The 25,660-nt window shown below is 35.5% G+C and overlaps 1 protein-coding gene across 1 annotated transcript; it reads left to right on the forward strand.

The window, feature by feature from the left end:
• The first annotated feature begins 2,931 nt into the window (after window positions 1-2,931).
• Window positions 2,932-22,479, forward strand: LOC145779617 (matrix metalloproteinase-14-like). Its single transcript, XM_082591287.1, has 8 exons — window positions 2,932-3,031; window positions 12,836-12,895; window positions 14,854-14,946; window positions 15,235-15,393; window positions 20,425-20,502; window positions 21,024-21,197; window positions 22,015-22,146; window positions 22,319-22,479. Exons 1-8 carry the CDS (start codon window positions 2,932-2,934, stop codon window positions 22,477-22,479), a joined length of 957 nt encoding a protein of 318 aa, XP_082447413.1.
• Window positions 22,480-25,660: the final 3,181 nt, after the last annotated feature.

Here is a 25,660-nt window from a genome sequence, read left to right on the forward strand (position 1 = left end):
GATTTTATTCTTCAAAGCATTGTTTCATGTAGGTTACTGCAGTTTGTAGAATAAGTTTTAATTTCATCTCTATGTCAGATTATGTTGAAGTCCTTTTGATTAGTAAGCTACTATAAAATATGCTTTCTTTTTTATTTATTTATTTAGTGCTTAAATTTATCAATGATGATTTTTTTTCTGCAAACTAAAAAAAAATCGTTGCGGTAAAAGTCTATCTTCATATTGCGCGTGACAAGCAGAATTGGCACATGCAGATCTGCACTGCTCATACCGTTTTTTTAAGTGCAGGAACCTCTGTGCACGTTGATGGCAGGTATTCAGTTCAGCCTTTTTAAATCAGTTGCATTGCGCATTAAACCGGCGAGCTCGATGTATTGAATGTACTGTATAGCTGCATGCTAAGGGTAAAGGTGTAGCCAACATCAGTAGCCAACAGTTAGTCCGCCCAGTTAGCTCAATGTTTAGGCACACGACTTAATATGGAACAGCGCTGGTTCGGCTATTGGGGTGTGCGCTTGAGCAACGCGTTGAGGACTGCTCTCCATTCAGCGGCACTTAGTAGATGGAATAATTCCCCGACAATAAAACTTCAACGAAAATCGGAAACTTTTCTCTGTCAATCTTGGCAACCGGCCCTGCGGTAGAAGCCTCTGCAAGTATGTGAAACTACCAGGAACAACCCATCCAAGGCTGTCAGTCCGAGGATAAAGATTCAAACCTAACTAACCAACCAGCATGATGAGTTCTTAAACATCTATAAAAGTAAGCTTTAACGCAAGAGTTCCCAACCTTTTTTACACCGTGGAACCCTTTGGAAATTTTGAAAAATTAATGGCTCCCTATTTTTTTCAACCTTTTGAAAAAATTAAGAAACATCATTTTAATCAAAAAACTTGTTTATACAGTAACAGGTAGTTAGAATGATAAAATGATATATATACAACACACAATAAACGTGATAGTACAATAATTAGTTATTACATTTGTCGTTAATGTGATGGTTGAGCTTGTTTTTGTAGTACTTTTATTAATATGTACTAGTATCTTCATAAAATTTTAATTTATTTATTTTGTTATGTAGTGTTGAAGTGGACTTAGAGATGATAAATTTAAAAAAATTATTATTTTTTACGTTTTTCCATGGCCCCCTTGAAAAAGGCTCATGGCCCCCAGGTTGGGAACCCCTGCTCTAACTGATGCCAAGCAGACTTCTGCATGGTAAACTACGCAGCTTCCCTCACATACAAGCAGTACTATAACGTCAAGATAAAGGTGGAACACAGCATAACAGTGTTCGCTGTGAGCAGCAAATTCAGAGCTCGAATGGCGTTTTACTGACTTTGAATCCGTCGAGCTTGTAGCCAGCTATATCTGCTATTCATTGAGTGCAAGTATTGATGTTGGGGCACTAGGCAAATTGCCCGTCGGATAATTGCCACCCGGAAAATTTCCCGCCGGAAAATTGCCCGTGTTGGAATAGTTCCCGCCAGAAAATTGCCCGTGTGGGAACATTGCCGTCGAGAAAATTGCCACCCGGAAAATTGCCCGTCTTTGAGTAAGAAATAGCTGAGAAAAAAGTCCAGATGTTAGTCTGTACTGAACCATTGTTCCTCTAATAGTTTAAACTTAGCACCCAGCTGTAATAAAATGCGTGATAAATTTTAATCTGTAAATGCCAAACTAAATGAAAAAATGCTTCTGGGGAATATAAATATCAACTCTCTATCTCATACCGACAAAAGTATAGGCTGCAGCTTTACACTGAGTTCTGAGGATAGTGTTCTTTCAGATTCCGCTATTGTCTCAAATTTTGTCACCCCAAAATTGTGGCCGTCATAAAAAGTGAGCGCGGAAAAGACATTCTTGTAGATGAATCACAACTTCTGTATCATCGGAATAAGACGAATAAAAGTGGTAGCCTACTACGATTTATTGGGAGTGCAGTGAAAAAAAATCTACAAGTTGCAAAGCAAGATTACACGCGAACTCTCGTATTGCAATATTGTTATTGTTAACTAAGAAGTGAAAACTTGCTGATCTGCCATGCACAACGCACATGACACGAACTGTTATGTTGCCACCCTTCTTAATTGTTTTACTCTTTGTATATTATCATGGAATCGTCCGGGTGTTTTGATGGATGTATTTTCATTACTTGCCTTCTGTATGATCGCTGGGGTTAACACATGAGCAACAATAGTAATCATGTAAATTTCTGATATCAATTAAACCTTCCCCATACTTGTCATTCCCGCATGAAAGTTGTTGCTACTTTCAATGTCTAAATGATAAATTTATGATGTGATGTGCCTTTATTACTGCGAATTACCTAATGTACATTTTCAAGTTTGCTACAGATTAAAGTAGGCTACTTCATAAATTTCGCTTAAAACATGACAAAGATCAGTGTCAAAACGTGATAATTATATCTCGTCGCACCAATCTGGTTGCAAGGTTGCTAAGTTGAGAATATTTGAGGAACAATGGTTCATTACAGACTCACAGCTGGATGTTTTTCGCAGCTATTTCTTACTCGAAGACGGGCAATTTTCCGTGTGGCAATTTTCTCGACGGCAATCTTCTCACACGGGCAATTTTCCGGCGGGCAATATTCCCATACGGGCAATTTTCCGTCGGGCAATCTTTCTGTCACGTGATGTTGGTGACAATTCTGCCAAAATCAAACCACTTTTCGACTTGAAAACTTTTGAGGATAAAATTCTGAATTTCAAAAATAAAATTGAAATTAATACGATGTCAACATGCTCTCAACTTGGAGAGCATGCGGTGTTATGAATCTTACTGAGAAAGAAAAAGTATCCCAATCCCAGAAGATCTGCCTTGAACCTAACACCTCTTTTTGGATCAACTTTTTTCTGCAAGTCTATTTTTTAGCACATAAATATCATCAAGTCCATGTACAGATTAACAATGACTGACGACCATCTTGCAGCTTGCTTACGCTTTGCAACCACCTCTTACACTCCTGACTACGAGAACCTAGCCTCCTTGTCTCAGGTCTCTCACCAAGGTAGAAAATGTTTCCTTTTTTACACTCAAAGCAGGCCAACCTGTTTAATATCTGGTTTATTTTGTTTCTTAATTGTACCTCTACCTTGTCTTGTACTTTTACTCTACTTGTATTGTAATTTTGTAATTGTACCTCTACCCTAACCCTCTATCGTGCCACAGGAGATACCTGCATTTCCAAGTGGTAAGTGTCATGGTTCGAAGTTTGAAACGGCGTTAGTCTGACATGCGACTGTGTCTTTGGCAAGACACTTAAAGGTATGCTTGAAAGTGGACACGAAGATTGGCTTCCTTGCCTTTCCGTCCACTTCATCTAAATTTTCAATTACCGGGCAAGAGCATGGATACGACAAAAAGCATATTTGCAAGAAAAATTTTGTTTCGTTCAAGTGCACATGTACGCTGCTAGGGTGTTAATTTCAGTGTAATTTTTGGTGAAGCGAAGCAGTTAACATGTTATTATTCATTTGAACTTCATATACCTAGCATATTTTTCTGTATCTATCATCTGAATTTTTGGTTTAAGCTTTGCTAAACTGAAGCAGATGATCTGATCGATAGCGTTTCAATAAACGTTTGTTGACATGCCCACCGGTCAATTGACCGGTATGGTAGTTCTAAGATTAAACGAGAAACCAGGTAGTGGTAGTTCTAAAGTTAAACGAGAAACCAGGTAGTCTACAGTAAAACCAAGACAATTATTGTGCCAGTCGCTCAATTTTGATCTGAGAAGTTGACAAGCAAAGCATCTTTAGTGCTATCGAGCACTCGAGCAGGGAGCTAATAGAACTTACAAAAAACAAACTACTGCTTTAGTAAATAGACGTTTTCAATCATAAAATAACACAACGTTCTACTATGCCAAAAATTACGATCATCGCTACATTAAAGGAGACCTGAAATGAAAAATAAACATTTTGTTGGTGATTTTTTGCTGTTTAAGTATTATCTTCTTTAAAAAAAAATGTATAAACCTTTTTGTTTGGTAAATATAACAAAAGAAAAACGGCCACCGGATGGCGCTATGTGTCTTGTGACGTCATCGGGTGGCAGACAAGTTAACAGCTTCTCGCATTTGCCTTGGAAACGTCGCATAGGTCATTGTATATTGAGTATAATAGAAGATCAGCACAAACAAGATGTCTGAAACCAGACAAGGATTTCTCTTTGAACCAAACAGACGCCAACTTCGCAGCGAAGTTTTATGGGTGTGATGGTCTTAGTTGCCTGGCGACATGGAGCAAAGCAAGGAGAAGAGAGAAGAAGTTGAGTTTGTGTGCCTATGGTGGACAACTTAGGGGGTTTTCGTGCAGTTTCTGAAACTTCCGCAAGGGTGGGTAGTTCAGGTTTTGCATGGATAGGTGGTTGAGGGTCTGGTTTAGATTTGAATTGTTTATTCACTGCCTGGTGAATCTGGAAAAAATGCAGGAAAATGATTTGCTTGAACCAAGTGGTTTATATGAACCAAAAGTAGCCTATGTATTCAGAGTTGCCTACCCTGCCAATGTTTTACTGTCCTACTGACCTGTTTCAAAGTCTTGTTGTCTTCTCGCTTTGCTATTCGATCCAAATGCCCGATCGTACTCACACATCTGTACCTACGTCGATCGAGTTTTGTGGGCAATGCATTGACAGTGGCTTTCACATATCTTAAAAAATCATAGACAGAAGGAACAGCTTCAGGGATGAGCAGGTGCCTGGGCTTGGTGCCATGTAGCTCTGCTTGTAGATCACGATGGTAATCGCTGGCCAGAAAATGATCGCTGCACACACGGCAGTGCTTGTTTACAGGTGGGTCTGAGTTTCATCGCAGAGATCAATTTCTTCAGCTTGTCGTCTTTATTCAAAGGTAAACGATGAAAGGGATACCCTTTGACGATTCTCCGGTTAGTACAACCGGGAGCAATACAAGCAACCACCTTTTTAAGGCTGTGAAAACTCCCTTAGCAAAAAATTGTTCTATGTTTCGTTAGCCCACGCGATTTGTTCCTTGTGTTTGCACGCAAAGCAGTAGACCTTGGATACGGCGTTGCCACTCGATGACGTCATTAAAAATTTTGACCAATCAGTATCATTCAAATCAAGAAAGTTTTTTGTTAGGTTTTTTAATTAATGGTAACATAAAAAATAAAAAATTGTTGAAAAACCTTTTATTTCAGAAAGATCTAAAAATACAAAAGCCATGTATTTTCGTTGCAGTGCACCTTTAAAGTTCACAAGCTTGACACTAACCCGGTAGATATTTGGCTAAGGTTGGTTTTACATAAAAAGAGTTAACATTTTTGTTTGTCTCCGAAAAAATGAATTTCACTCATTAGTCTGTTTGTCTTCCGTAGCAATTAGTCTCTCGAAATCCCGTTGCATAATCGCGGAATTGAAAGTTGTTTTCATAATTTATCACAATAACCATATAAGGACAGTCTTGTGATGATGAGATGATTTCGCGGCTTTGGAGTGTGATCAATTGTCATTTTCCCAAGTAGACCAATGCCCTTTCAAAAATCTCACATTGAAATTTTAATGTCAATGTTTTTTATGCCAACGTTTTTTTTTAATTTCCAAACATAATGCCAAAATAACGCTGAAATGATTATTGAATGTATTTTTAATTTGAAAACAGCTAAATATAACCTTCAACTGACCTTATAGAAATTGCACACATTTCTTTAACAAAAAGTAGTGGAGGGATGATATAACAGAGAATGAAACACTCAATAGTTATAATAATCATTCTCTATAAACGTAAAAAAGAATAATAATGAAATGTTTGAAAATCAATAAAATTTGAGAAAACAATTCGCAGTTCTGTTGTAATTCTCAGCAGACTTAACATAACCACTAACAAGAAATGAAGCCGTCTCTGCAGCTTGTTTTAGACTTTTTACAGTACAAAATTTCATTGAAAATGTATTTTTAATTTTATTTTGTTTTCAGAGTTTTGTGACGTCATTAAACGTCAAACAATACTGAAACTACTTAGATTTTTACAACTTAAAAGAACCCAAGCGATCATAAAGGGCCGCTGTTCCAAATATCAATTTTATTTTATGATTAAAGTATGTTATAGTATCTCACATGTGTAAACTTGTCAGCATAAACTTTATGAACTTTGTGGTAAACTTTTCAACGGTCAGAATACCGTTTACTTGAAGGTAATCACTTTAACATAACATGTTTTGTAAGAGCCAGTAAAGCTTCGAAGCAATCAACCAATCAGAAGTAAAAATAGAATAGCGTTTCAACCAATTAGAAATTAAGGTAGATCAGAAAAAAACGCAAACAATTTCGATAGAAAGTAAATTAAGTGAACGTTTCGCCGTAGCCAACGTGGCCTAAAGGGTTAGGGCTAGGGAATACATTGACAAGGAATTTCCACTCCTGTCAAAATTGGACGGTAGCTACTAAAACATGTTCTGGTTGACGGTGTCATTGGGTCTTACTGAGAATTGTCATGTTAAAATGGCTACTTACTTGAAAAGTAAAAATGATTTAAAAGTGCCGCTAGGTACGTCTAATCATAAGTTCATAGAGTAAACTAAAGGAATATAGAAAGAAACAGCAAACCGTTGTTTTATGCAGAGTTGACCTCCTTTTTACACAAAAAGTATAAAACTTTTACTCTTTGCAAAAGTCTTGCAACAAAAACGAAGTCAGAGAAGGTCAACCATTTACCTCATTTAATAGGTTTCATCTCAACTCCAAAGCAAGTTTTCATGTCGATGAAAAGTTTTTGTGTTGTTTTTCATTTAAACATCCTCCTATGCTTTTCTTTATTTAGAAAACATTAACAAAATACAACATTAAAGAAGTGCTGAAGTGGAGGATACTTTGTTTCACAATGTGCACACTAACCTTACAATCAATACGGCATTTCTCATGATATATCATTTATCATGCTAAAACATTCAATATCTTTTTCAGCGATTATTTGAACTGAAATGTGGTAGATTTAAAAGTGATTAAATTCAAATTTAACAATCACCGAAAATAACTGTTATGCACAAAAATAGTGCATAAATTCCAGTTCAAGAAGTTTAATAGACTTTGATCAGTTAATTTTTCCTTTCCTTGGTGACTCTGTCTTAAGAGCACAATTGCATGCATTGCAGCAAATTTATAATTATAGCCTACTGCAAACATAATAAGGTCACGTAAAGAAATGGATTGAAATGCATGCATGTCTTTGCGAAGAAGATTATTTGAGGTAGGTTCAAATCTTTTTGAATTTTTTGAAGTTATTTTTAACAATTATTTAAAACTGTTGAAATGTTAAATGACGTTAAAGGCATGCAAACAATCAAAAAAGGGTGAAATTTCCATCAATCAAAAATTTGAAAAACAGGAAACACGATTTGAAACTAATTAAGTAATCGTAAGAACAGCTTAACCCAGTAGAGATGATCAGACATTTCCATATCCTGTTAAGATCTTTTTGTCTATAAAAGTATTCTCATGTCTCCTTGATGCTCATGCAATGTTCAATTGATGACAAGACGTAGGATGGATTAAGTGAAAATAGAAAATTTTGTAATGAAAAAGGCCATGCACTAAAACGTTGGAACAAGTTAAAACATGTCCTGTGCAATGGTTGCCGGCATTTTTAAACTGAGAACAAAATTTTTAAAAGCTTCTTTGTGGCAGTTTCGTATACTTGCAGAGGCTTTGAACTATTGACGCAGGTCCGGTTAGCGTGGTTGGCAATGTGAAGTTTTTAGTTGTTATAAAGATGTTGCGGAGAATTTATTCTATCCACTAGCTTCTTGTAAAAAGGGAGCTGCTCTTGAAGTGTGTTGTTCAATTACCCACACGACGATTTTTGAACTCTCTTTGATTGTCCTTTTGTACCTATGCAAGTAGCCTATATCACATTCTCATTGGTCGCTGAAAGTTAACCGTAAAGATGTAAATTGTATTAATAAATCAAGGCTTTTACGAATAGATTTTTCCCTAATTTGAAAGGCTGTACTACCTGAGGTCATTCACATGCGATTACACATAAGGTGGAAGGCGAGGCGAAACACAAAGAAAAGAATAAAAACGTTACATTCTGTAACAATTGGGATTTTTATTGCAAAATGAAAAGGAAGCAAAAGTAAGAGTTGTATGGAAGAGGGAAGAACAGTGGTCCAGCGGAGATCTAGAAATAAACCTATAATAATAAAAATTATTACTTTACAAAACAAGTGGGCCAATCTTTACAGGCTATCAACTTCAGGGTATTCGCTTCTTAATTTGGAAAGGCAATCTAGGTCTTCACAAACAACCTTACTCATTTGCATATCGTGCTTGACAACCAAAAACAACCATGGCCGACGAACATCAATAGCAGATGTATGTGTCAAGACGAGAGAGTTAATGACATGCTTAAAAACATATAGCAAGGTTAGCTCTCTTGTCTTTCAGTTTGCTTAATCCAAATCTTCAACCACCAGACGAAACCAGAATGTCCCAAAATAAATGAATGGCAAACAATTGAAAAATTTTTTAACTCGATTGTTCTCTGAAAAAATAGTTGTTGCTTGAAAAGTAATGTTTGATCAAAGTAAACAGTTTTTTATATACACATAAATTACTTGAACGTATTAACTGTACCTGACTGCATAGAAATTGATAAAAGTTATAAGTTTGCTCAACTTGATTATTATTCTTATAAACTTTGAGACGTAGAGCTGAATCCACTTCATTTAATGAATTTTAATGCCATTTTGACCTCAAGTAAAGGGGAGTCTTGCCAAAAAAGTCGAACACGTGCTCGGTCCAACAAATATATGAATAAATCCTAATTACAGCATGCTGCCAAGACCGTGATAGGTTTATTTCTTTTCGGTATTTGTCCCTTGTTTAAGCAAGCCACGTGATATCATTTAACAAGTGATAGCTTCTAGGCAAGGTAAGTAGGCTAATCAAGTCAATATCGTTTTTTCAATAAGTTTTACAGAGGCCTGGAAAAAGGTAGACTTTTTTCTATCAATTTTGTTGCTTACAAAAAAACTTGTGCTCAGGATGCTTTTACAAGTTATGGTTTGTGAAAAGCGTGAATAGGCTAAAGCAAGTGCAGCAGATGCTGACCATAGTGTGCTTATTTATAGAGATGAATTTATCCTGTTGGTTATTTTGTAAAAGGAGACTGTCTTAAGGTCCTTTTTAGATCATGTTCTAGTTTTCTTATTGTTCATTCCTGAAACTGTGAAGTCACGTACACTATTTTAAACTGATTTCAGCTGACATAATGTTGTTTTTTGGGGGGGTTTTGTCAGAATATTTTTCAAGGTTTCAGTCAAACAATATTGATTAAAATCTCACGCGACTGGATCAGAGAGAAGGGAAATTTTCAGAGAAAAAGAATTCCCCCTGAACAAATCTGTTAGTTTCCTTTAACTGCAACACTGGAAATTCTTCTATTCTTCAACAGATTAATCATGTTTGATCAGCTATGGCTTCCCATATGAACTCCCTTCACTTTTTTTTTTTAAAGAAAACTGGAAATTAGTTTTTGTTAATTAACGCTTTCAACGACAAATTCATATAAATGAAGCTAAGTAACCGCATTTTTCAGCATACTGTCATACTGTATGTTGCAATGGATCAAATAGAGCAACCTCAACTAAATTTTTGAAATGCAGTAGCTTCATTCATAACGTTATGTAAAATCGAATGAAAGCAGAGATGTAAAGCCAAATCTTTTTTCATATGCAGCATGTCAAATGAAATCCGACTTGATTAAATATTTAGTGTAAACATTTCAGAAAATTAAATTTTGCTTTATGTACACATTTACTATTTAAGTGAACTATACTGGTAGAACACTGCTCTACAATAAATCATGTATTTCTATGGAGCTAAATCGCTTTTGCAAATCAGTTTGAAAACCCCTGTTTCGCAGGCATAAGAACGGCTGAAATGAAAGAAGTGATGGTATTTAATTAGTATTTCATGAAACAAAGTTTTAACTGCTCCAAGATATGTAGTTTATTAAATTTCATCTTTAATATGTATTTTCTACTAAACTCGTTATCAAAAATGGAAATTTCCAAATACAATATTAGCAGTAGCGTTGACAGGGGATCCAGGGAATAATTATGTACTTGGGCCCGACTGATTTTAGGAGCCAGCAACATTTTCAAAGAGGCCTGGGAACTTGAAAAAAACTTGTAGCTTATTCTTTAGATATAGTGCATTTTGTTACAAGTTATCCTCAAGTAACCCTCTCAACTGCCATGAATCCTAATGTTTGGTTTCTTGAGCGTGGAGTTGCATTATTTTTGTGTTGATAAGTTGTTTGTTTTATTTTCAGCTAACAGTTGTCATATTATTTATCTAAAACAATGTTGTGTAAGGTAAAGATTGCATGTTTAGTCAATTTTATAGCAATTTCATGTTCATTTAATATTGAGAAAGCGATCTTTTATGAAAGTTCTTCCAAGGGATACTTGCCAGTATTAAACCAATGGAATCTCTCAGATACGATTGTAAGAACCTTTAATTGTCGTAAATCAAAATGTTCAATCTATGTTCTAACACATCCCATATAATTGTTATTTCATATAATATATAGCCTATGTTTATATATGCTTATATGTTTATATATGTTTATATGTTTATATGTTTATATATGGTTATATATGTTATATATAGTATATATATATGTTCATATAATAATAATATAATTCATATATATATAATAATATATATAATATATACCATAGCCACCCATATTATGGGCATTTATCGTTTGATGGTTTTGCAATAAATGAGCAACAATGTTGGTAGTAATGTCTCCTAAACGCAATTCTGGCTATATATTTTAGCTAAGAAAAATACACAAACAGTAGCTATCATCTACAATAAGTTGATATAATTAAACAACTGCATTATGACCTAAATAAAAATTAAAGTAACTTATTGAGTTATTGGATTTAGATGTTTCTATTCTCTTTATACAATAAAAGCAAGCTATGAATTTTTTGGCTTTATTTAAACTTTACTTGCCTACAGAATTCGTCAAAGCAAACATTGTACAATTAGTTGTATAATGCTATTTCGGAATCATTTACAACAAGATTTTCGTCATTGTTCGATAAATGCTAAGCATGTGCAAGCATTCCATGACAATCCAATAAGTGAATGTGACTGAAATAAAAGTCATTGATTGAAATAGATCACAACATACTGTAAATATAAATTGTACAGCATACGTATTCAGATCAAATGCCACTTTTCTATGGCCACCACTGTGCGCTATATACCGAACTGAAAACTTTTAGAAAAGAAGTAATTTAAAAAATAAACACCAAAGACAAAATTGCTAAAATTTAAAAACAATGTGTGAAAAATAAAAAGATATAATCTAATACATTTTGTCAATACCAGAACTTTAAACTCGTTGAAACATATTTGCTTCTGATAACTGGAAGATTTTGTAATTCATACCGTACAGTAGGCCTATATAGTTCAGTTAAAGAATTTCTTTTGCAGGATTATTTGCAACGATTTGGATTTTTAAGTGAAGAAAAAGCAGAAAATTTAAAAAAAGAAAATCATGTTGACACCAGCAATATATCAAGAGAACTACGGTGAATAAACAACTTCTTGTTTCGTTTACATTATTACATAGTATAGAGTAAATACTGTAATGCAAAAACATTGTGAATTTTGTTTGTTGTTGAAAATGCATAGAATATATAAATAAAAAAAACAGTTAAATATTTTGTTGTCATAAGAATAATTACAATCTGTGAACCTCTATGGGTTTTGAAGCCAAGCGATCAAGACCAAACGCATTTGATTTCTTGTCTTCGTTTACGTTTAAAACATAGGCTGCATGCAAGACATAACGGTTGTGTGATACATGAAGAAGAATAAAATTTCAAGACATAGATTAATCTTGACATTTAATATTTAGACATCAACTTAGTTGAAGTTAGTAGCAACACAGACTCTGTGATATCATAAAAATGTAGCATCCGTTACTTCTGCTCAGTTATCAATTTAATTTTATATTTTTTTGGAACTCATAGGAATTTTCAAGACAATTTTGGAATTCCAGTCACTGGAATCCTAGACCAAGTTACAATAAAAACCTTATCTCAACCAGTCTGTGACGTGCAAGACTTCGACACCAATCCCAGTAAGCTGGAAGTGGTTTTTGTATTGCAGCCTGATGAGCTTGTAGTTTGATGTACCTTAATGCTTTTCAATCTAAAAACTAAAATACCAAAACATTATCTTGTTGAAGTTAGGTCATGTGTTTGAAATAGGAAATACATTAACGTACGTTGGTCTGTGTGTAACAGTGTCAAAAAAAAGTGCTAAGACGCTTGTATTGACATGCGCAACAACTGACCACGCTTTTTCTCATCAATGATTATCAATATTTATTATTTTATTGCAGTAAAGCAAAAAAAATAGTGAACTGTCTCTAAAAAAGAATAATGTCCACAAAAAAAATTTTCAAACTTTACAAATACACGCGTTGAGTTAATTTAAGCGCTAACACTTTACTCAAAAAAAATTAAGGCTCTGTTAAAACATTGTCATTAAATGAAGCTGTGTATTTTCATAGCAAACATAATGCAAGATACATTCAATCAATAACGCCGAATTTGTCTGGCATGATTGGTCTATTTATAGTTGTAAGGCATACTTTGGGGTCACTCCAATCATTGCTGCATTTGCACGCCATTGCAGCACAGTGTTTGTAAGAGAAATGCCACTATTAGCCTGGTGTTGCTCTTAACTTAGCTACAATTATGTCATATTGACACCTGAAGCTTTATTCTCGCTCTAAAATTGATATACTCAACAGGAAATCAATCTTTATCCAAAGCTGAAGGGTACAGCAAATCCAAGAGATATGTTTTAGCAGGTTCGTTGTTCACATAAAAGTGTTAACGAAACAAATGACTTGTGCAGGTCGTTTTTTAGTCAGTTAAGCAGTCACGAATAAGAAGTTTAACTTTGTTACAGTTGTTATAGTATGTTATTGTGCCTTGCCGGCCTGTGGTATAAGAAAGAGAAGTCACTCCCGATTGTATTACTACTGCAACTAAAAATTAATTTCCTTTTGTGTTTTGTAAAGTTATCTCATAATCTCTTACATCGTTTGGATGATAACAGCTAAGAAAATTGTTAAAACTAACTCAGTTTTAGGTGGAAAGTGGAGGAAAGGATATTTGAAATATTATATACGCAACTTCACACCTGATCTTTCGCCATCTCAAGTTGATGGAATAATAAAAAGGCAAGCTCCTGCGATATTTTTTCTCTGGTTTGCGTAGTTTAAGTATAACAACGTTTGTAAACTGTTTGCGTTGATTGTCGAACAAATTTATCAAACAATCTAAAACACTCTTTTGGTTTAAAAATTTAAAAGCGGTTTGCTTAAATGGCAGTTACGTAACTATAAAGAAAATTTTAAGGGGCAAATGCAACTGTTGCAGGGGCAAATGTTTTCAGTCATTAAAACGTAGTAATTTAGGAGTATTAAAGACATATTTTTTATAAGCGATTGCTCTTCTAAGCCTCCCCCAGTGGCTATGTCCCTACTAACGGACAAATAGAATTGGAAACATTTTTATTAATAGTGTACTGAACCACTGAATTTCATGTAAAGACAAAATTCATTGCAATGAAAAACATTGCCATAGACAAACACATATAAAAAAAATTAATATCTATTATAACTTTAAACTACAGAGCATTTGAACTTTGGGCAAGTTACACAAACCTGAATTTCGAAGAAACTTTAAATCAAAGAGCTGCAGATTTTGAACTTTCATTTGAAACTGGAGTGCATGGTGATGGACATGCTTTCCCTGCAAGAGGTAGGATAGCAAATTTAGTTCTTACGACTTAACGATATCTGCACGTTACAAACTTTATCCTAATAAAAGGAAAATTGTAGTTTTGTGGCTTTTATATGTAGCCTAAAAGTGTAACGCTAACATGTTGTTTTGTAAATAATGTAAATGAGCTTACAAACTACGTCCAATAACCGAGACATCGACAATTAAATATTTGCAAAAATCTTCTATTCTTCTACATTTATTGCATTGAAGTAGCAAACTTAGCATTTTGTTGCATCTTTGTTGCTACACAAACGTGAAAGGTTGATTACACTCAACATTTAGAAAACGTGAAACGTGAAACGTGAAACGTAGAAAACGTGAAACGTGAAACGTGAAACGTAGAAAACGTGAAACGTAGAAAACGTGAAACGTAGAAAACGTGAAACTAAATAAAACCTAAATCACTTTCTGTTTATTTGACGTCTGCATGAATCCGATCGAACAAGCAAAATGACAAACAACTAAGATATATCTTGCTTCAAATTACGTTACTAACTTACCGTCGAACGATGTTTTAAAACGTAAACTTGCTTACTAATCATTCACTTTAACATGTGAGGTTTAGTCCATGGACTTCTAAATAGTAGCATCTGGACTGGAAACTCAGTGGGCAACATGAAGCCAAACAGTTGGTACAACAGTTGGCCAACAGTGGGCCAACAGCCAAGTAACTAACCCTGTTGGCCCACTGTTGGCCAACTGTTGTACCAACTGTTTGGCCTCATGTTGCCCACTGAGTTTCCAGTCCAGATGCTACTATTTAGAAGTCCATGTTTAGTCAGTAGTGCGTAATCCGATGCTTTAATGTCGAAACAAAAATAGTTATAACGGTATAACAGTATTTTAAGGTACAACAGTATAACATAACTTTGTCTCAAAAATTAAGCAAGTTTTTGAGACAGACAAAATTTATTCCATACTGAGCAGTAAATCACTGCGCAGTAAAGTACTAATCATTTATTCTTGATTATGTTAGGTGGTATGGTAGCACATGCTTTCTATCCATCTAGTATTCGTGCAGGCACTGTTCATTTCAATGATTGGTTCAAGTTCAGAGATGGTGGCATAGGTACATTGGTAGTGTCACTTTCTTGTCATTTCAGTTTTGTAATACCTCTAAGTCTACACGCATTGAGCTTTATAGCCACTGCATCAAAGCTTCATTTTTAAATGTATTGACTTTTAGTAGTATGTTTATTTCAATACTATAGTATGTATATTATATATAGAACATTAAGCTTACTAATCCACAACATTGAGCTAACCATATTATGCTTGGGAAACTTAACATTATGTTTTGGAACCATTTACGTAGAATAACATGTTAACATGGTAGTTTTTATTTTTCCTTTTTTAGGATACCTGCTTTACCCCATTGCTGTACATGAAATCGGCCACGGCCTCGGCTTAGGCCATTGCCGAATTCCAGAGTTTGCAGTCATGTGCCATACATACAGATGGAATGCAAGTCTTGGACTTCACGCTGATGACATTGCTGCAATTCAAGAACTTTATGGTAAAAAGATTCATTCCTAAAAGTTTTTTTTTTCAAACTTATCTGCTGTAAATACTTAACATAACTTTTGCTTCAGAATATCTTTCATTTTATTTTAGTGCAAAAGCTGAATGTTTGAAGTGCTTAATTAATAAAATTCAAACTGTGAAAACAACACATAGTTTATAGACCGAGAGCCTACGACAGAAGATTTCACCCCATAAGGTACAAAAGGTTTGAGCCCTTGAAGTTACTGGGGTCAACCATGTCACTCACAAAAAGTATGGAAGATTGACCGCACCGGGTGGATCTGGACCCTAGAGCCCCCTAAAAAGCCCAAAAAGGGGGTTAATTTCACCCCATAAGGTACATGGACCAAACTTGGTGAAAACGAAGTTCTATGTCAGGACATCACAAAAATATCAAATCTAACAATATTTTCGAGTGGAAAGGTGATGTAAGACTCCCCCCAAAGTGACCCCCCAGGGGGTTAATTTCACCCCATAAGGTACATGGACCAAAGTTGGTCAAAACGAAGCCTTATGTCAGGACATCACAAAAATATCAAATCTAACAATATTTTCGGGTGGAAAGGTGATGTAAGATGCCTTCAAAGTGACTTCCCTTAATGTGACCCCCTCGGAAGGTTTATTCCACCCCATAAGGTACATGGACCAAACTTGGTCAAAATGAAGTCTTATGTCAGGACATCACAAAAATATCAAATCTAACAATATTTTCGGGTGGAAAGGTGATGTAAGATGCCTTCAAAGTGACTTCCCTTAATGTGACCCCCTCGGAAGGTTTATTCCACCCCATAAGGTACATGGACCAAACTTGGTCAAAATGAAGTCTTATGTCAGGACATCACAAAAATATCAAATCTAACAATATTTTCGGGTGGAAAGGTGGTGTAAGATGACTTCAAAGTGACTTTCCTTAATGTGACCCCCTCGGAAGGTGTATTTCACCCCGTAAAGTACATGGACCAAACTTGGTCAAAACGAAGTCTTATGTCAGGACATCACAAAAATATCAAATCTAACAATATTTTCGGGTGGAAAGGTGATGTAAGATGTCATCAAAGTGACCCCCAGAGGGTTTATTTCACCATAGAGTACATGGACCAAACGTGGTCAAAACGAAGTCTTCTAGGGCACCACAAAATATCAAATCTAACAATACTCTCAGTTGGAAAGGTGATAAAAGACCTACCCAAAAGTGAATCTCCTCCTATAGTTTAATTTACTTCATCCCTTTCTCGAACCAACCTTGGTGTAACGAAAGTGCTATGCCAGGACAGTACGAATGGATTAAATTTAAAAATATTTTTATATAGGTTTTGATGAAATACATTCACAAGCTGTCCCATGATGCATGAAATGGAACTATAGCCTACTTTACAAAAAGTTTTTGTATAAATCATATTAAGTCAATCGAAAAAAGGCAACAGGACATGACAATACATGGCTTTGTAACACCAAAAACAGAAAGTACGTAAGAAGCATATAGGCTACAGTAGCCAGAAAATTGATCCAAGATCTTGATACCACCACTAAATGTGGACTTAATCGAACAACTGACTATCCAAATCAAAACGTTTCGAAATGAATCATTTGGAACGTTAATTTAGGCAGTAATGAACATTTTCCAGCTGCTACAATAAATAACCCAATAAACCCAATGTAGTAAATTTTTGTTTAATGCCATTTGCTTCATGTCTCCAATCAGTTATTGTAACTGTTCATTCATAAACAGAGATTGTTTGTGTAAATGTAAACGGTAACTCAATTGGTTAGCGCGTCACTTCTGGAACGAAGAAGCTTCAAGATCAATAGCGGCGCTGGTTCGACTCTCGGGGTGTGCGCTTGAGCAACGCACGTTAAGGGCTGCTCTCCATTCAGCGGCATCTAATGGATGAAATAATTCCCCGACAACAAGCCTTCAACAATCGGAAACTTCACTCAGTCAATCTCGGTGACCGGGCCTGCGCCAGTGATTCAAAGCCTCTACAAGTATGCGAAACTGCCAGGATTAAGCTCTGCAAGAAGCTTTCCCAGTCCGAGGATAAAGATTCAATCAATCAATCAATCACTGGTGTCGCTTTTACTTTCTTCGTCTTATTCTTCAGATTCATACAATTCTCCTGTTATATACAGAGAAATAAAGACTGTACGAAACAATTGCTATTATGCACTACAGATATGCGTAACATACAATAGTAATTTTATTATCTTTTACAGACGTCTATTTTTCTTCGAATAATGCAACATTGCAACTTACTATTAACTGGAAAAAGTTCAACATTTATTTGTTATTTAGTGCACCCAGGCATTTTTCTCAAGATTGCAGAAACTATTGGTTATAGGTTCCTAAAACGAAACTTTACAGCCAGTTATTGGCTAATGTTTACAGTAAGAAAGTAAACGACTGATAGACCAGGAGAAAGTTTTATATTTATAAAGGGTAACCCAAGCGACATCCAATGCTGTTTACCTTCTTCTTGACTTTCCTGGATGAGATCAGATTCCACGCAGAGACATCTAAAGATGCTTTATACCTTTACCTTCAAACCACACCACTTTATAAGAACCTCCTTCTTCTTTCCAGCCATACTCTAGCAGCAACGTTGCTGCTTGTTCACTTCTAGTTGAAGATAACCACCATCTTGTGATGAGATGTGTGCGCCTTGTCTTCTGGAGAAGTACTCGTAAACAAAGTGGTAGAGTACTACTATCTACAGTAGCTTCTGGTATGCATGATATCCTTTCATTTTCTTTTTTGGGTTTGTAGCCGTCTAAAAACATTTGTAAACGGACTTCGTTGACATAATTAATTTTCTTGTTTTTGTACATGTTACACACAAAGTTCTCTATGGCGATGATAGTGTCTTCACTAATTTCTTTGTCGTGTCCGAGTTGGCTAAAAGCTGCCTGCGCTTCGTGGTTTCCTTGGAGTAATTTCAGCGGCCGCACTTTCCCTTTCCTGCTAAATGACGAGGTGTAATCAGAATCTGTAAAGGCATGATATGCAGGTAAACACTTGCAAATCGTCACTCCAAGTGCGGTAGGCCTATGCAGCTGGTTGATGTTGATGTACCGCTGCGTGTTATTGCTTTGCAAGCCAGCTTCTATCCATATCTTTAATGAAGGATCAAAAGTTCCATAGCAACCTAAGCCAATTACAAGACAGTCAGTGTCAGACGTGCGGATAACCACATTGCTTGGGGCTGGTACATCGCAGACAGCTTGCTTTATCTCTGTATATAACAGGAGAATTGTATGAATCTGAAGAATAAGATGAAGAAAGTGAAAGCGACAGCAGTGACAATGAAGAATAAAGAAACGACCGTTTACATTTACACGAACAATCTCTGTTTATGAATGAACAGTTACGATAACTGATTGGAGACATGAAGCAAATGGCATTAAACAAAAATTTACTGCATTGGGTTTATTAGGTTATTTATTGTAGCAGCTGGAAAATGTTCATTACTGCCTAAATTAACGTTCCAAATGATTCATTTCGAAACGTTTTGATTTGGATAGTCAGTTGTTCGATTAAGTCCACATTTAGTGGTGGTATCAAGATCTTGGATCAATTTTCTGGCTACTGTAGCCTATATGCTTCTTGTGTACTTTCTGTTTTTGGTGTTACAAAGCCATGTATTGTCATGTCCTGTTGCCTTTTTTCGATTGACTTAATATGATTTATACAAAAACTTTTTGTAAAGTAGGCTATAGTTCCATTTCATGCATCATGGGACAGCTTGTGAATGTATTTCATCAAAACCTATATAAAAATATTTTTAAATTTAATCCATTCGTACTGTCCTGGCATAGCACTTTCGTTACACCAAGGTTGGTTCGAGAAAGGGATGAAGTAAATTAAACTATAGGAGGAGATTCACTTTTGGGTAGGTCTTTTATCACCTTTCCAACTGAGAGTATTGTTAGATTTGATATTTTGTGGTGCCCTAGAAGACTTCGTTTTGACCACGTTTGGTCCATGTACTCTATGGTGAAATAAACCCTCTGGGGGTCACTTTGATGACATCTTACATCACCTTTCCACCCGAAAATATTGTTAGATTTGATATTTTTGTGATGTCCTGACATAAGACTTCGTTTTGACCAAGTTTGGTCCATGTACTTTATGGGGTGAAATACACCTTCCGAGGGGGTCACATTAAGGAAAGTCACTTTGAAGTCATCTTACACCACCTTTCCACCCGAAAATATGGTTAGATTTGATATTTTTGTGATGTCCTGACATAAGACTTCATTTTGACCAAGTTTGGTCCATGTACCTTATGGGGTGGAATAAACCTTCCGAGGGGGTCACATTAAGGGAAGTCACTTTGAAGGCATCTTACATCACCTTTCCACCCGAAAATATTGTTAGATTTGATATTTTTGTGATGTCCTGACATAGAACTTCGTTTTCACCAAGTTTGGTCCATGTACCTTATGGGGTGAAATTAACCCCCTGGGGGGTCACTTTGGGGGGAGTCTTACATCACCTTTCCACTCGAAAATATTGTTAGATTTGATATTTTTGTGATGTCCTGACATAGAACTTCGTTTTCACCAAGTTTGGTCCATGTACCTTATGGGGTGAAATTAACCCCCTTTTTGGGCTTTTTAGGGGGCTCTAGGGTCCAGATCCACCCGGTGCGGTCAATCTTCCATACTTTTTGTGAGTGACATGGTTGACCCCAGTAACTTCAAGGGGTCAAACCTTTTGTACCTTATGGGGTGAAATCTTCTGTCGTAGGCTCCCAGACTATTAGTAAAAATTTCTAAACTTAAAACACTTTTTTTCTTCAACGCTGAATGTCTTCTGAACATCTTACCTTTTAGGCTAAACTTTAAGCTACAACTATGTTTTCATTTTTATATCAGTTTTATTGAGTATAACGGATTATGTTATTTTACGTATGACTAAATCATTTAATCATAGTGATAAAATCAAACTATTACCTGTTTTGTTTATGCAAATATTCAACTAAAGATTTTGTTCATTTTCGCTTTGTGTTTCTTATATTTGCAGGGGAAAAGCGAACAACACCCATGCCTTCTAGAAGAAATATCTGCTCAAGAAGAATCTCTTTCGACACAATGCATTTTGGTAATGATTTTGTTTATACAGCTTCTTCGGTATACAGTTCGTCTTGTTGTACTACTGTATAAACACACAAAATAGAGTAACGTAATCAGATACACAGTTACAGTACGTTGATTTTTAATACTCACAGAAAAAATGCATGAAAATAAAATTTATATCGAACGTTGTCTACTCTACACCACAAAGTGTCCTCGTCAGGAATAAAAAATTCTGTTCACAAACAAGTAAAAACATTAGTGTTTCATGGTTAACGGTGGCGAACGGAGACCATTTTGCTTGTTCACTTCTCTCCAATGAGCTTAATCAAATCGTTTTAAGCTAAAATGGTTTGATGTGGTATGAAATGCCATTGTTCAAACCAAATAGGTATTTGTATCGTAAAATTTGTGGAAAATGAGCTGTTATGTAATGTTGTTTTGTACTAGATTTGTTGTAGAACTACTTTATTTAACCATATTCTCAATATCTGTTGTTGCACTGGTTGTGATGTGTTTTACTTCACATTTAGTTTCTTGTATTTGCAGATCATAGAACTGAAGCGCTATACGCTTTCAAGGGCAATTATTTTTGGAAAATAAACGATTTTGGTGTTATGGACGGGTACCCCAAAAGAATCGGACTCCTTTGGAATGGTCTACCTGGCCATATGACTGCTTCGTTTCATTCAAAATCTAGTAGCTATACTTATTTCTTTAAAGGTTAGTTTTGTTTAATTTGGCGATCAAGCAAGATGCAGTATTAAACCTGAAAAAGTTTCAAAATAGTAGGCAAATCGTATGGAAATTTTGATATGAGTCTAGTTATATTTTGCTTTTTTGTATAATGAACATATTTTAGACTGGATTAGCCTATACTGTAGGTTACATTAAACTAACTGTTTTTCATACTGCATTAATTCATTTTTGCAAAGTGAGCCGGCATTTATTAAGCACTTAACTTCAACTTGTATATCGTAGTTGAATAGCATTCAAATTGGCTTTAATAATTTCTTGCATAAATGCAATTCAATAAGATAATTATATCACGATAAACGGTATTAATAACGCAAAAGAGTGCTCAATGCTAAGCGTGATGCTAAGCAGCGCTAGTTCAATATTGGGTTTGAATCGATTCCAATCTCTATCACCCGGAACTTTGTGTCTTGTCGTACCACGCTGTATGTTCTGTAGATGAAGGTTTACAGTATATTAAGTGGATCTTCTTCTTGCGTTTGAGGCGGCCACAGATCACGTCGTTCCATCCGGGCGCAGCAGCCAATAGATTGTGTGTTCATCATTAAGTGGATGGAAAGGCAAGAAAGCTTCAGACATGCCATTAAGTATCCCGCCAAAGATATCCCACGCTCTTGAGAGGTGTCGAACGCACGCCCTTTCGAACGTCGTACTATGGCTCTCACCACTAAGCTGTAGTGTGTAGACGACAGGAAGTTTGTTTATCTTTTGGTTCAAAGGAGTACAGAGCTTTATTTTATCCTCTTTGGTAGAATGTGAAAAATAAATATTATATTTTTAACAGGTAATCACGTGTGGAGATACTTTAGAGGTCAACGCGTGAGTGGTTATCCAAAAAAAGCTTCTGAATTTAACATACCAGCCAACCCAGATGCTGCGGTTAAGTTGGGCAAAGGTGTCCCTTATGTTATCAAAGGTATGACAAAAAGTTATATTACAACAAGTGCAATCTGAATTTATTAGCAACATTGCCTATAGCTGAAAGTCAGTTAACGTAACTAGCTCAATTGGATTCTGCTGAATCAACACCGTTATATAATCCAAGCTAAAATTTTATTGCAAAATAAAGCGGATTATTTACGTTACAGGAAAATATATTTATGAATTTCCTGAGTTTCTAACTACTGTTACAAGAAATAGAACTCAAATTCGAGATGTCTGGCCAAACGCGCCTGTGCAAATTGATTCTGCTATCCAATGGAAAGACGGTAAAGAATCTTATCAACAAACATATTTTGACTTTGAATAATTTTATATTAATTATTATTATATATTATTATTAATTATTAAATAGATGATACTGTATATAATTATAATCATATATGATCTATTCTGGGAACCTTCTAATGTTTCCAATAATTGTGGAAGATGCTGTTAAGGTTTTTAGCCACTTCCTTCCAGCTGTCGTCTACAGCCGACATTTTTTTCGTGCCAATTCCTCGGAAGTCGGCAACTGCCGAGAGATTTTTCTTGGTTTGACAGCGGGAATCGCCTTTTGCCATCCATTACTAGCAGTTGAGAGGGGAATCATCTAATCTAATGGTTCTGTTATCTTCAGGCAATGATTCAGCTGTAATAAATCAACGTAATAGCGGAATTTTGTTTGTGAGAACAGAACGTTGCCTGTGATGTGAGCTTTCTAAGCTACTGTTTCAGCAGATTCGCTGCTGTTTCGCATGAGCGACCTGGAGGTATTCCAGTGGTTGCTTAGCTGTAAGAGGAGGAAACGCGAATTTTCTTTTGTTGTAAACCGAAGTATTTTCCACAGGGGCGGGTTTAGTCTGATGGAGGGCCCGGAGCACTTTTAGATCGGGGGGCCCCGTGCAAAAAATTATTAAACCCGCCTACAAAGTTCATTTTACAAAGTTTTCTTTTATTTTGATGTAAAAATTAAATGTCAATCACTGACAATGTTTGCTTTTACACAAAACACTACTTTTTGTGTAAGACAGTGCAAAATGCAGAAACGCGAGAAAAAAAAGAAAAAAGTGCCGTTTACCGCGTCACGATCGCGTCATGCGAATACCGATGGGAAGTAGTTAGGTGAATAGGGTTAGGGTTGTATTATACATATTAATATATAATATGAAACCAAGGAACTTTCAGAAACAATCAATGTACTGTATAATGTAATATTAAACAATACAATATTATATTATACATATATTAATATCTATCAATTATATCAGTAAAATATTATTATTCTATGTACAATACTATTATAAGATTATATTACATAAATATATACTCAACAAACAAACTGTGTAAGAAGTCAAAATGAGTATAGACTGATGTCTTACTGGTATTCGTATGGCTTTTTTATATGTTTACATCTTTGCAAAATATTTTTTCATTTTTAGGTAAAGTATATTTTTTCAAGAAAAACAACTATTGGCCGTTGTCTGGATTTGATAAAATTGAAGGTTTGCGAAGATTTTCTGGTTGGAGAAAATTTAAAGGAATAAGAAAACCAAGACGGGGACCCTTTCCAAAAAGTTTCAAAAAACATTGGCTAGGATGCAAATAATGGAACGGCCACATATTTGATTGCAAGCAGCTGTGGTTATTGCTTAGACATAGCCTAGTTTGTGCGAAAGTAACACTTTTTTCGTGCATGGCAAGAATTTACAACAACGGACATCGTTTTTTTGCTGTTTTAAGCTGACCTCATTAGAATGTACTAATGCTACCCTAAAGGTCTTGACCAGTGTTAACAATTTTGTTGCTTGATTTATCAAAAATGTTTTCCTGACTTGGGAAATAATGCTTCAAAATTTGTATTGTTTTTCATCAAGCAAGTGCATAGCCTAATCCATATCATAACATCACCTGCTCTGAACAAATCAGCTATATTTTGATGCTGTGTGACACCCGCTAAAAATTACTAGACCTTTTTGTGAACGACAACTGTTTAGGTAGTGATGTGTAAACGTGTCTTCTGCAACATCGCCCCAATGGGGATTGTGACTTTGCGACTATCACTAGGTCGATGTTCATAATACAACTTGTGATTTTGAAATAGGAAATTTTATGAACTTAGAAATTACTAGTTTTTACATTTGTAGGCTAACCATAAATTGCATCAATAGAGATTCATCGTTTTTTGTTACTTTTTTTCAAAACCTTGCTCAAAAAATCATCTAAACCAATTGAATAGCAGACTACTGGTTGAACTGAACAACCAACTCGAATCAATATTATTGCTAACATTTGGGAAACTTGACCTCTATAGCACGGTAGCCACTTTAACAAGTCGAAATTCTGCCACTGAAATTGATTAGAATGAAACCGCCAACCAATCACAAGCTACGGTTTAGGTGACGTAAAAAATGGCAAAAAGAAGATAATAGAAAGCAAATTAAGTGATGGATTTTTTGTCAGCTGGTTGGCTTAGGGGTTAGGGTTAAGGCTAGAAAGTAGTCATTTCATTGACGCAGGTTCGATTCCCACTACTGCTATTGCTCTTTTTCTTCTTTAATTACCAAATAAAGTTCAAAACAAGCATTAACTCTCTGGATGAGTGCGAGAAGGATCACAATTGGACGGTAGCCTCTTATAACATGTTCTGATTGGTTGGCGGTTGCATTCTAATCAATTTCAGTGGCAGAATTTCGACTTGTTAAAGTGGCTACCCTATAGCACCAGGCATGCTCCTTTTATTGTTAAACTTGGACAACTCTGGTGCACAGCATTTATGATTGTAGACTAAGACTTTTCAATAATGTTTATGCATTAATTTTAACCTAGAAATAGGTAACCAATTGTCTTTCTATATTTTTGTAAAAGCAATTTTGTTTCATTACGGCAATGAATATTACCTTAGCCCAACATTGCGAAACTTCTTATAGTATTCTACCTACTAATTAAAATCAGCTCTGCATGTACATTGACAGTATCGAAAATTCCTTTTTATTGTAGTGCTTGATGACTGTGCTGATGTGTAGTCTATCAGGCCAACTTAGGCCTACTTGTGTTTCCGTTCTAGAAGATTTTAGTTATTTCTTTTTCCAGCTTACCACAACTTAGTTGTCTAGTTGACTATTATATACCTCGATAATCTGATTTCATGTTTTCATACTTTTTGGAAATACAAATGCTGAAACAATAACTACCAAAATAGGTTATATTTGCGTTGGAATATTATTTTGGACAGCTAGTAAGAAATTTTTAAGAGTGCGAAGATAAACATGAATGCTTTAACCCTTTTTGGATAACAGAAGAACTACTGTAGATGCCAGTGCAGATCAACAACTAACATCTTGTTGTGGAAAATGCATCGCCAGCACATAATGTACGTGTACACTGTACAGGCTTCAAATAAAGTATTCCTTATTGTGTGTCACTGTTTAGTTAGGTTTGTCTTCTTTTTTTTTCTAAACAAAAAGTAAAATTAACTTTTAGACTCCAGTGTACTATATTTGAGAGTCAAA

Source organism: Aplidium turbinatum, chromosome 1 (genome assembly GCF_918807975.1).
Source record: "Aplidium turbinatum chromosome 1, kaAplTurb1.1, whole genome shotgun sequence".
NCBI classification, from domain to species: domain Eukaryota; kingdom Metazoa; phylum Chordata; class Ascidiacea; order Aplousobranchia; family Polyclinidae; genus Aplidium; species Aplidium turbinatum.